The sequence below is a fragment of the Megalopta genalis genome, chromosome 2, assembly GCF_051020955.1.
Source record: "Megalopta genalis isolate 19385.01 chromosome 2, iyMegGena1_principal, whole genome shotgun sequence".
Lineage (NCBI taxonomy): Eukaryota > Metazoa > Arthropoda > Insecta > Hymenoptera > Halictidae > Megalopta > Megalopta genalis.
Window position 1 is genome coordinate 18,573,373 of NC_135014.1, and position 13,445 is coordinate 18,586,817.

A 13,445-nucleotide genomic window follows, 5' to 3' on the forward strand; every position below is an offset into this window, starting at 1 on the left:
TGTGATGAAAATAAATTTTTGTTGAAGATCATATTTTTTGAGATTTCATGGTCATTAGTGTACTTTTTTTTAAGTAGTATTATACGGACGGATTATACAGGACGAATACGAAAAATCCTAAAACATTTTATATGATTAATGAAATAACTACAACAGGGAGATACAATAGGTTTAAATTTGCCATTGTTGATCTCTCTGTTAGAGTTACCTAAGTTATGTAATGTAATCTATGTAGACTCGAAAACTATAGATTGGCGAACGTTATAAACAGACTGCGAATTGAACACAAAATAGTAACAATTGGATTATATCATTTATAACACATTAAAGTTATTCAAGACGGAAACAAACGTTTCTGCAGTTCCTGTTTCTTGCAACTGATGCATACAATTTTTACTTTACATGTAGGTGGTCTCGCTTTTTTTTTAATGGAAGTGTATATCTCTTTTATGTAAACGGTATTTCAAAGTTATTTATTTAGTCTTCGAAGATCGTTCAAGATCATTTAATGCTGTCTAAGTCTTCGTTAAACATGCCAAAAGTTCCATCTTCCTTCAGTATTTCGTCGCTTCGTATGTAAACATAACGCGACTCGCACTGAAAAAGGTAATCTTTCAACGCTTGATAAAGTAGGCAGGACTTGCATGTTTCCTCACTACATTTATATTTGAAGGAAAATATTAACTTATTGTAGAATTCTACATATGAGATACTAGAATTTGACTTATGTGTTAATAAATGTAATTGCTTAATGCACTTGTTTCGTTTATGCACTTACTCCGCTTCACCTTAGTTTCAGAACAGAGTTTCTTAAGCTCTAATATGCTACTCATTTCTATGCTGAACAGTAAAAGTTCAAAGTGTCCAAAGCTTTGGACAGCATGATTATTTCTACACACACACTGTGTCTCTGTAGTATGCATGCTTGATAATATAATAAGGGAACCTAGTAATTGCTGCTTCGTAAAGGTAACAAGGTAAACCCAACATATCTGTACATACATATCTGATATACATCAAAATCTTCAAATGTTATACAGGGTGTCTCAGCTAAAAGAGGCCACCTAAGTATCTCTGTCATTTTTGGAAGCATCGAAAACTTTATTAACAAAAGTTTTTCAGTTCAAAGAAATGTATAACATGTACGTAATAATTTTTTCGCAGCTGGAGAATTTTCACAGATTTCAAGGTTACCTTCACTTTTTTAATTATAGTCATACATTTTTTTAAACATTAGCTGATGCAGCTCGACATTTTCTATAAAAAAGTATTAATTTATATACGTCGAAAATTTATTAGATTAGCAGATATCTTAACTTCAATTTTGTAGGTTTTACCATGTCGAGCTACATCAACTAATGTTTAAAACGATATATGATTATAATTAAAAAACTGAAGATGACTTTGAAATCTTCTCCTTTAGCTGAGAAACCCTATATAATAATGTTAGATTATTTAAATAAATGTTGTAAATACAGTTATGAAACGATACGAAGACGTTTTATAATTCTTGAAACATGACACTAAATCCACTCCATACTTCATATTTTAATACATACAGTGGAGAAAAATATATGTGAACACTCTTGTTTTAAACATTTTTTTGTAATGTGCTAAAGATCTGAAAAAAAAAAATTTAACTTACAAAAAAATGTTTCAAACAAAAGTTGTGCACTTTTTTACATAGAATATGATTCTGAAATTGAATGGTCATACTCCAATTTTCTCACGTTTTCGTCATAGCAATTATGGTCTCTAATTGAAATAAGTTTCATCGCCGTCATCATCGCGAAAACCATCGAAACAAAAGAGTATACACAATCACGTTGCAATGGACTTCTCAAGGTTTCGCTTCTCTTGCTTCTGAATTAAAACTCGACGCGAAGAATGCAATTGTGAATTCCGATTTAAACGAATACACGATCGCAAACCGGTATTCGGCACGTAACTACGAGGAATCCCGCGAAACCTCGTTTTACATCGGCGCACGAATTGGAGGGGGGCAATCGACACAGAGAAAAAGAGCAAAACGTTGCTTATCCTGCGATACGATACGTTGCGATACGATAACGCGGCTAGAGTTTTCGTTAAAATACGGTTTCAAGACAATGGGCACGGTAACTACGTGGATAATGGCTCATTTAGCGCGGAACGGGGTGAGCCATTGCGTTCCTGAAGAAAGCGAATCGCAATTTTCGTGGTTATACAACCGTGAACTCTTTGCTTCCTAGTACACGTTGCTTCCAGCGGATTTAGTTAAACGCTAAAATTATCATTGCGTTATTCGTGGAAAATTGCGATTACTCGTCATTATTCACGGTCGCGTCGTTAACCCTTTGCACTCCAAGCCATTTTGACTTGAGGACTCTCATTCCAAAAATCTCATTCAATTCGAAACATTTTATACACAGAAGAATGAAAGTGCATTTTGCCCATACCGCATTCTGATTTTTAGCAATTTGTTGAACATATTTTGTAGTGCTGGACAAAACAATAAGTCATTCGATATATTCCACAATTGTTTATATAATTGTGTAAAAAAATCTTAAGCTTTTGTGTTGTAGAATATGAATGTTTGAAAATGAAAAGTTAAATTGAACTGACATTGCCTGAAAAAGATAGAAGATTAGCCTCTCATTGGTCAGTGTTTTTCGTTAATAACTCGCGTAAACACAGCTGCGGATTATTAATCAAACATGTATACCACATGTACCTAGAAAAATCTGATTAGAAATCATCAAATTTATAATATCATCGATGGTTTTGAAGATATTGGACTGAATCGATTTAAATGGGTCACCCTGCAGACTTTTATATATATTTTCTAGATGTTATAAAAAATAATTAAATTAAATGTTCCATGTTAATAACACTATGCATAATTGTAAAGCCTAAAAGTTAGTATCTAATTAATTTTTTTGTAAACCAATTGGTAAATTGTTTTTCAAACAATTGTATTTAATAGCTGTATTCTATAATTTTACTTTTATGCATCAATTTTATTAAAAAATTAATCTCATTATATATACTGTGCTAATAAAACCACATATTCAAAGCCGTATTGTAGGAAATAAAAAAATTAAGCATGAATATGTGATTTCAATCGAAAAATATTTGTAATCGTTTTTTGAGTGCTCACTGCTCTATAGCGGTGCGCAAAGTTTCAGGGATCGCTGCAAATGATTCTGCGATTTCTTTCCCAAGCGACCAGTTTCGACAAGATTGTTCGGATGAATCATAAATTGTGTCTCGAAAGCTGGGTAGTCCTTGATCGTAATCCCGGTCGTGGCGAGCAGACATATGGCAAAAAGGAACGTAAATGTGACGTAACGCGGTAACGCGTGAAACTATGCTCCGTCGAGTAATAAAAGTGGCCTCGCGTGAGTCACTCTTTGTCGGTTTCGAGAGCAGATCGTCGGGAGAAGTTCTGCATTTTCTATCATTCCAGTTGGATCGATTCAGGTGCGGTTTGTACATGTTTGGAACATCTATTATACGAACAAACAGAATGAATGATCGTTAAAGTGCTGTGATATTTCCGAGTGGTGAACGATCCATCGTGGTTTATCGACGTTATTTCGTTATCCAATGCGGTTGTTTAACACCGGATACGTTTACGTCGTAGATGCTACAGTGTGTACTTTGAAGTGATGCGAAAGAGTTGATGTTGCAATGCTCGGGAAATTTCTAATACGACGTCTTACTCCGTTACTCCCCAAGGTTAACTAAAAAAAGGATCGAATGTGTCTAAAAGATACATACATTATAGTGATCTTCAAAATCGAAGAAACATGATGTGTAGGCTAAATTGTTGTGCCCCGTACACTATGCTAGTTTTGACATAATGGAAATAGTTTTTGTTTTTATAATCTTATTCAAAATTGAAGCATTTTTATGTTTATATGTCTTGCGTAATTATTTAACAATTTAGGCTACATATTTTATAAAATCTTCTATCGTAGATTCTTATTGATTGGAGATTTACAGTAATATTTGGATGATTAAGTACTACATCCTTTCTTAATTATATTTAATAGCTTATTTTCATATTTAAAGAATTCCTATTTATTATTTTACAATAAAATTTTAAGTAGTAAAATACATAATTGTAAGTTATTGCATCCAGTTCTACTTGATTTTACTATTCGTTGTATAAATGTACAAATGAATATATTTAACGGGCAGAGCCCTTTATTGTTGTTACCATGCGATCGCGTTACCAACTAATATGATTTAGTAACCAATTTAAACAAGTATTATTAATTTCCTTTTCACATATTTAAACGATTAAACACATTTTTTATGTATTTAATTATATAAAATATGCTCAAATAAATGCAATTGATGTTGCATCAATCTTCAATTAGGGTTATTAATGGCAATTTATTCTTTATCTCTTCTATCAGCGTTAACACATTAACCATAATGATGACAAATGATTGATGACAAGTTTTCAGCTCATATCAAACATTTTCCATTTTAATTATAAATATAAAACGTTTCGACTTCGAAGAATATGTCAAATGTCGTAAACACAATTAGAAATAGCATAGAGGTGTTTCCAAGTACGTACAATAGTTGCCTTTCACTCACGTGAAAGTTACAATTATCATTTTTCTTTAGCTTTCGTTTACAACGTACTTTAACTGTTTTGTCTACTACTGTTGACAGTTGTCCCTCATTACTGTTCCATAAAACCAGTAAACCAAAACTTACACACAAGTTTTGAGGTGACAATGTAAAGGGAAAGTATCAATCTTTAAGGATGAGGCTTTGTTCGCCTACTTCACCGAGGTCCTACTACACAGATATCGAAGGAATACTACATAGTTCTCCCTTCTCCCGTCACATTTGTGATAAAATAATATTAAGTAAAAATCTCGTACGTTTATTAATACGAAAATGATTATTTTGGGATTAACATAATTTGCTTTGCTGGTGTAGTGAAGATTTATGTTAGTTCTATGGAATTTCTTACATTGTGTTTTCATATTTATCTGTATTAAATGAATACTATTTTAAGCGTATAAATACGTGCACGCATTTCAAATATTTCACCTGATTCTACGTAGAGAGATTACCGATAACTAGGATAAGATTAATGAGACCTGCCTAGATGGTGAATTTTACTTGAAAAAAGGAAATCATCATCTACAAAAAGATAAATAAGGCGTGCAAGAGAGTTAATTTGAAATGTAAAATTGTCAATATGACCTACACACAAGACTTCGTTCTGAGTGCACAACTAGTTCAAGTACAGTCACTAACTAAAGCATTCGAACACTTTTTCAAACTTGAACAAAATGACTTGAATTTGTACGAGATAATATTTACAATATTACAATATCTAGATAAATTTTTATAAGAATAGTAATTGTTTTGAATCACAAAACAAAAATACAAAAATTATGTTTTCTAACTGTCTTATCCGAGTCTAGAACAAGAATTTAAACAATTTGTTGTGTAGGTTTCTGTATCTTACCTACACATATAGGTATCTTTTTTACCTATGCGGTATTCTGCATACATATGTATGCGGAAAATTTCATTCAAGACAGTTTACATTGTTATGGATTACAAATACTTAAATATCGCGAAAGTCTCAGATTTTCATGAATTTTCACTAATAACTATTAGAAATCTTGAGATTTTTATATCTTTCAATACTTCTAGCTTGAGCTACAACTATGATAGCCAGGAGATTAAGCTAGATTTCAAATCGAAGTGTGAAGGTAGATCATATGATGCGCCTATGGTAGATTCCCGTACAGAAAAGTGGGGAACATGGTGGGTGTTCCTATCCTATTGTATTACACCGGTACACCACTCATCTACACGGGAATCCCAGCGCCACGTGATCTACCCCTATTTCTTCCATTTGAAATCTGGCTATCATGGCTATAACTAGCCATTAACTTATTTCGATGAAATTTTCAAAAAACATTTAAGTTGCCGAGATTTACAAAACGCCTTGTTTGAATTTTCATTCTAACAAGATGCCAGTTGTTCTCGTTCTCCGATTGATATGTATTTTTCGTCAACAACTCGTTAACAAAACTACGGAGAACAGTTTTGGCCAAGGAAATAGTTGTTTCAAATGATCTCAGGAATGATCCGTTTTATTTGATTCGAACATTTTTGAGACGCTCTGTACATATATCTAACAAAGAATTCAAGTAATTTGGTTCAATTTTTCAAATATCGTAAATGCTATCTGAATATTTTCGTGAGTAACTGTACGATGCAATTTCTCATATATACAGCGTTGATCTCTTTATTCTGTTTAAGAGAAGATAAGATGAGATGTTTGTCGTTCACAGCACCAGAGACATGCAGTACAACGAAGAAGAAAACACTGTCCGCATGTACCTGAGAGGCCGACCGGTGGTCCTCTATGTGCCAACTCCTCTGATGGAATCGTATGACCTTCGCAAGGTCAGCACACCTCCGCAGAACAAGTTAAAACTCAATTGGGTTTATGGTTACCGTGGCAGAGATTGCCGAAGTAATCTTCACTTGCTACCAACCGGGGAAATTGTCTATTTTGTTGCGGCCGTCGTGATCCTGTACAATATGGAGGAACACAGTCAGAGGCATTACTTAGGTCACACGGATGACATCAAATGGTAGGTGCACTTACGCAAATATTTCGTCTATGGAATTATAATGATTAGACTGTGTATTTGATGCATTTATTTATTTATCACTAAAGGAAGTTATATATTTTTATTTACCTCCTGTTTCATAAAATTGATGCAGGAAATTTTGGTAAACCTTATGTTTATAGGGGAGTCAAGCATCAATAACCCTGTTGAGTGACATTCCAGAGGTTTAGTCGTCGCTCGCTTTGTATTGAACACTAATTTAGGGAAAATAAATTAACAAACAAATGTAGCTTTTTGTGCTATTAAGGTTCTCGTAAAATATCTTCATTGAAATAATATAATTCTCTTTCATTCAACTACTGTGGTTACATTTAATTTTATTATAACTTGTTGACTGTACCATATTTCAGCATAGCTATTCATCCAAACAAATTGGTAGTTGCTACTGGTCAAGTATGTGGAACTGACAGACGAGATGCCATGGTAAGAATTTGAGCAATAAAACACGCGTGCGCGCGCGCTATCATTGTACAATTTACAGCATTTTATTTAACTAATTGTCAAATTGTGTAAACAAGCAATACATTACAATTTTTATTTTTACATAGAATTACATATGGTTCCTCACTGTGATATTTATTTTGATTTATATTCACTTACGCTGTAACTTATTTATTTACATTCACTATTCGGTGATCTTACATTGTATATTACATTGTATTTTACATTTTACAGTGTAAATTGTCTGTAAATTTTAAATGTCAAGCTGAGAGTAATATCACACTCATACGAGTTGTAATGCTCAGTGGCGGATTAAGATGTAATGGGGCCCTAGGCGCAATATAAAATTGAGGTCCCCAATATTATACAACATACATTCTATGACGATTAGATCTATTATTAAAATAGAAATACAATTTTATTTGTTATATTAAAAAAAAAAAATAAAATTTGGCTTTTGGGACATAATTGTATGTTGCTTTCAGCCTCATATAAGAATATGGAATTCGGTTAGTTTAACCACACTGTGCGTGATTGGTAACGGTGGCTTCGACGGTTCCATTTGTTGCCTCTCGTTCTCAAAAGCAGACGGTGGAAATTATTTGTGTGCGATCGATGAGACATCGGATCACAACATTTCGATCTGGGACTGGCAGAAAGGGGAACGGGGTACCAAAGTAACCGAAACTAAGGTATGTTTCAACTAACATGTACTATAGCTTTCTAGTATAATATTTAAATGATAAAACTAATTTTGTTATTGTTATTCACCTCCAAAAGATAGACATCAGCCTAATGCATGTAAAAATTACTTTGTTTCGAGGGGATGTTTTACGGTGATCATCAGGTTTCTCTAGGTGTAGATATTTTCGAGACTTTAAGGCGAACTTTGTTTTTTTTTTTAAATGGAACTACAGTAATGCACGATTAAAACTGACTCAAACACGGTTGGACAAAGTAAAATAATAAATATAACGAGGGGAAGCGAGAGAGATGTAATACGTCGAATAACGACGGACAACCCTATATATGTATATCTAAATGAAAACTATGTATTCTTAAGTTTATGTACTTAAATTGTAACATAAAACAATTTACTAAGCAGTTCCATGACTATTATGAATAAATTATGTTCTACGATGCACCTGGGTCACAAGGAACAATATAATAGAATTTCATGAGAATACTGAATGATGCAATGAATATTTCCAGTTTCTGTAATATAAAATACCGCAATCAGAAATAGTGATGAATTATGTAAAAAATGTTAACGTATTTTTTCCAGTGTTCTGTTGATACTGTCGTATGCGCTGAATGGCATCCGCTAGAACGAAATCAGATTGTTTCTTGCGGTAAGGGTCACGTGTCCTTTTGGTCCCTTGATAACGGTGGCATGCTGTACAAACGAATGGGTATTTTCGAAAGCCGAGAAAAGCCGAGATACGTAACCTGTGTGGCATTCAACCAAAATGGTGATGTTCTTACCGGTGACAGCAACGGTAACATTATCGTCTGGGGCAGAGGTGAGAAGTTGAGAGTGATTCTCAATATTTTTTGTTATTATTTGTAAAAATCGCATTATTATTATGTTTACATATTTCCTTAAGAATTCCAAAATTTATTAATCTTGCAATTCTTACTATATTCAAGACTGAATTTGTTGTACGGTTTAATATCAAAAATATTTTTCCTTAGGTATGAATACGATTTCTAAGCTAGTCAGGAACATTCACGAAGGATCTATATTCTCAATTTGCGTTCTGAAGGATGGTTTTATCGTCACTGGTGGTGGCAAAGATGGGAAAATATTATACTTTGACGAATCTTTGAATTTGACTGGAGAGGAAGCACAAGTAAGCTTTAAAAAAATCTGCATTGATTCTTATTTTTAACTGTTCACTTATTTTTAACAGTGTTACTTTAATTTTCGAATATTCTAAATTCATTAAACAATACAAAGTAATTACTTTTTCTGATTGTCAGCGTATGAAAAAAAATAGTTGAAGATTGCACAATTAAGAATTAAAATCATAAAACACGAGTCTGATTACTAGACTAGATCCATTTTACATAAGATTCTGATTTCTTATTCATTTCCGAAGCTTTTTTATTTTGTTTTGAAAGTTGTTTTATTTCCAAAACATTTTTTCTATACAGAAGCTTTTAGCAATCTGATTGAACAATTTCTAATAAAGTAACATCTAATAAATAATGTAGTCATTTTACACTTTGTACTTCTAAAGTTTTTCATTTACTGTTACCATATTTTTTGACACAATGTTAATGTTAAATTTTATTTCTTCAGATAGAGGACCACTTTGGAGGAATCCGCACACTTGCAGAGGGCAAAGGTTCACAGCTGTTAATTGGAACAACAAGAAATTGTATTTTAGTCGGTGATGTGGGAATGGGTTTCAATCCAGCCATGTTAGGCCATGCTGAGGAAGTTTGGGGTCTTGCAGCACACCCTACTTTACCACAATTTGCTACAGCCGGTCACGACAGGTTGTTGCAAATGTGGGACAGCCTTAGTCACACGGTTGTTTGGAGTAAAGATATTGGGGTTAGTGTGAACGAATTCGTCAAAGAGTGATGTCATTATTGCTAATAATTTAGTTGTGTCTGTTGTGAGGTTGCAAGAAAAAGGGACACATGTCACTTTCACTTTTGAGATATTATTCTTTAGTGTCCTCAATACTGTTTATTTTGATTGGCTGTTTCCTTATCTTCGTTGTATGGTATAACTGTATATTATCTTGAGATCATACAATTTATGTGAATAATAATATAGATTTTAGGCAACATATGCTATAGATTTACTAGACTTTGATTCATTCACTATATTTATTATACATGTTTAAGAAATACGAACAAAATAACTACGATATTGTTAAAAAAACAGAAGAAATAAATACGTACATATTTTAAATTTTTTAATGATGAAAACAAATTTTATGAGCAAGTTGGTATTTAAGTTACCAAACAAAAGGGCATATAACAAAATGGCACATGTTTTGCGGATGAGATAAATTTTATGCCAAACTAGCATATAGTATCATTTCTACAAAGAGATGCGAGCGGCCTTAATTACTGAAACTAATTTAAAACTATTTGCATCATAGGGAGTACTATATTTAAAAATAATAGTCTATTGTTTGATAGTGATTGTAAAAATTGTTTAGAATAATCTTGAAATACATTCAAAGAGAAGTATGGAAGAATGAATTTGGAATATGAACAATATATGTAAGTAATATGATTTTGTTTTGTTTAGGAACAAGCCCAAAGTCTCGGCTTCTCACCAGATGGTAATGTTATTGTAGTTGGATGTACATCAGGAAAATGGTTAGCGATCGACAGTGAGACTAGAGAATTGTATACGCATCATAGTGACGGAACAGAACCTATTCAGGTGCAATACTTATTCAGAAGTTATTAATAATGATGATGATAATAATAATAATACATACTTTATTTTAGCCTCATGGCTAAGAAATTAGACTTGCTTTACATAAACCTCATCAGTATAATTCTATCTTTATTTATTTTATTATTAATTATATTAATAATTTATAATTATTTTATTTTTTTCTTTATTTATTTATCATTATTATTATTTATTTTCACTTATCTTTATCATATTTCTTGTTTCCGTATATATTTCCTTTATCCTCAATACGAAATTACTTTTCGATTTTTTCGATGTTTTTAATTTTTTACAAGCAGGATTTTCAACTTACAAATCAGAAATGAATTGCAGAGTATGTACCTAGGTATTTGACATGAGTTAGATTGTTTAAGATTTATTGCATCCTGTTAAATAGCGAAAGTGAATTAAAAAGCTTTTTCTATTTCACCCTGTAGATTTAATTTGGTTCAAGGGCACTTTTGACTCTTCTTATTAAGCAAATCACTCAGAATATTGAAATATTTTTTTTCCTTCCTACGAGCAAATTGTAAATTACTTTTCTTTGAATAACAAATTACTATAAGTCAATAACTCTCTATATTTTCATAATTAATAATGTTTCTTTGTGTTAATGTTATTTATTTTCAGGTCGCACGATTTTCACCAGACGGCACGCTACTGGCTCTCGGATCCAGGGACAATTACATTTATATTTATCAAGTAAACGGTGATGCAACTAAATACAGCCGTGTTGGACGATGTATGGTAAGAATTTCTACTATATTATCAGTATTTAATACGCGTTTTAACAAAAGTTTTTACTAAATTCATTGTGCAACCGAAAACTCCATACTGCCTCTTTAGAGAAAATGAAAATTTTCAAAGACTGTGGTTGATAAAGAAACCAGCATTTAGATTTATTCTCAGCATATAGAAATTTTCCAGAAAGGCCTATTTGTCGTTGAAATACGATCTAATTATTGGACAATGTAATCAAAATAGTTAGAAAATGTGAACAATTCGTGTTTAATCTCTTGTGAATTTCTAGATCAATTAATCTATTCTCGGTTCCACAATGACACATATTTTTAATTAATAAACAGTTTCAAAATAGAAATTAGATTATACAAGAGGAAAAGAGCTTATAAATAATATGCTAATAAATAGTAAGCAAATGAAATGAGCACACTGTTTTGGGTGTGTTAAATACAGTTTCATAAAAGTCATTTCAATGAATTATTAAATACCATACAAAAAATTGTATATCTCGCTAGCAAATTATACGACGAACACAAAAAAGTAACGTTTTGATGCTAATTAGAAGAATACATAATAAAAATCTAGTTTCCTATTAAAATATTTCGATGCGAATTTGGTAGAACGTCTCAAGGTCATTGCAAAGTTAAATAAATAAAACTATGACATGCTACCTGCTGATTTTATTTGCTTACACAACATATGATTTTCATCTGTAATATTTTCATCTTAGAACAGACCTTACATAAAAGTGGTTCCTTATACATAACAAATTAGAAAAATATGGTGTTGCTTGTATTCATAATGTGACATTTATGTAAAAATACGCAAAATTATTGTAACCCACAATTTGCTTGTGCATCGGTACTATGCTATTGGGTTGTCCTTCAGTTTATAGAGAACAAATAAAAATAACCAATGTGTGGAAACGAGTCAAAGGCTCAATAGCATGTAGCATAATTTATTGAATTTATCAAGTTTGATAAATACCTTATTTATGACAGTAGTATCTTGATACTGCTATTCGTCTTTATTCTCGCACACACGGGTTTCAAATTAAGTGGTTATTCTTCCTGTACAGTTGATCGTTCAAATAATTGTTATATGATGCTACTTAACATTTTCATTTACATCTCTCAGTGTACATTACATATCATCGTTCGTAACTCATAATAGATATAAAATTGGCAAAATAGTTTTTCCTCCGTAACGTTGCCCAAGTTTCGACTGAAATTATTAACATTTGCTGCTGCAAAACTGTAATAATACTGTAGGTAGAGGAAAAGCTGTATGAGCATGCTAGTATGTATGTATAATAGCGTAATTTTACTATAAATGTCTTTTCAATATGATCCATATTTCTTTTTAAATTAACAAGTAAATACATAATCTGTGTGTTGAATAAACGTAAAATTTATTTAAGTTTATTACATGTTGTTATACGCTAAAAAGTAAAAGTTATGAATTTTTATTTATCATAATCCTGTGTCTCCATAAAAGCTTATACGTATAAATATTACAGAAACGTGTTTTGAAAAGGCAATATCTGTGCTGAAATAAGTTTCCGTTCTTAACTCCAACTCAATAAAATATATATTTAAAGAAAAATAATAGAATGTATGATATGGAAATCATGCTGATAATATATGATATTAAGAATATACATATGTAATATGAAACCGTGATAGTTATAAATATTACTTAATATTTTTTTTCTATATTTTTAGCCAAAGCGGATACGAAGACGTAGAGTAAGACATACTTACATTTTTGTTGCTAAATAACGAAAAAAGCCATTATGTTAGGCAACGAATACTGTTTCTTAAAATTATCACAAACTTTTGTCCAAATTATATAACATCACATCACAATTATTGTATTATATCACAAATATTGTGCAATTTGTACAGTTCAACACGCTGAGAATGTGAACAAGAATGCATCCTGTGTTGATCAGTACTAATCCTGCTTCTTAAAATGCAATTTGTGACTTTTGATTTACTAGGGTCTTCTCCAAGGTGTTATGGTATAAGGCACAGAGAGGACAAACGCAATTTAAACATTCAAATAACACTTCAAATTTATCATGTTTTTTTTTCTATGGGAACTAATACATTCTGATTTCACTTATTAAAATTAGAAATATAATAAATAAACAATACTTAAATCTTAAA

The 13,445-nt window shown here is 31.8% G+C and overlaps 1 protein-coding gene across 13 annotated transcripts in view; it reads left to right on the top strand.

Annotated features, from left to right (window-relative positions):
* Positions 1-13,445, top strand: part of LOC117220656 (echinoderm microtubule-associated protein-like 2) — a 70,918-nt gene that overhangs the window by 48,911 nt on the left and 8,562 nt on the right. For 11 of the 13 annotated variants that reach the window (XR_013032669.1, XM_076518672.1, XM_076518674.1 and 8 more), the window contains 9 exons: positions 6,321-6,626; positions 7,016-7,088; positions 7,592-7,798; positions 8,392-8,629; positions 8,802-8,959; positions 9,412-9,669; positions 10,381-10,518; positions 11,164-11,280; positions 12,999-13,022. Coding sequence is in view for 12 of the 13 variants with exons in the window: in XM_076518672.1 (XP_076374787.1) it covers positions 6,321-6,626; positions 7,016-7,088; positions 7,592-7,798; positions 8,392-8,629; positions 8,802-8,959; positions 9,412-9,669; positions 10,381-10,518; positions 11,164-11,280; positions 12,999-13,022 (1,519 nt within the window). In the remaining variant the exon portion in view is untranslated. The remainder of the gene's footprint in view (positions 1-6,320; positions 6,627-7,015; positions 7,089-7,591; positions 7,799-8,391; positions 8,630-8,801; positions 8,960-9,411; positions 9,670-10,380; positions 10,519-11,163; positions 11,281-12,998; positions 13,023-13,445) is intronic. The other 2 variants (XM_033470851.2, XM_033470855.2) reach the window with 1 other exon arrangement.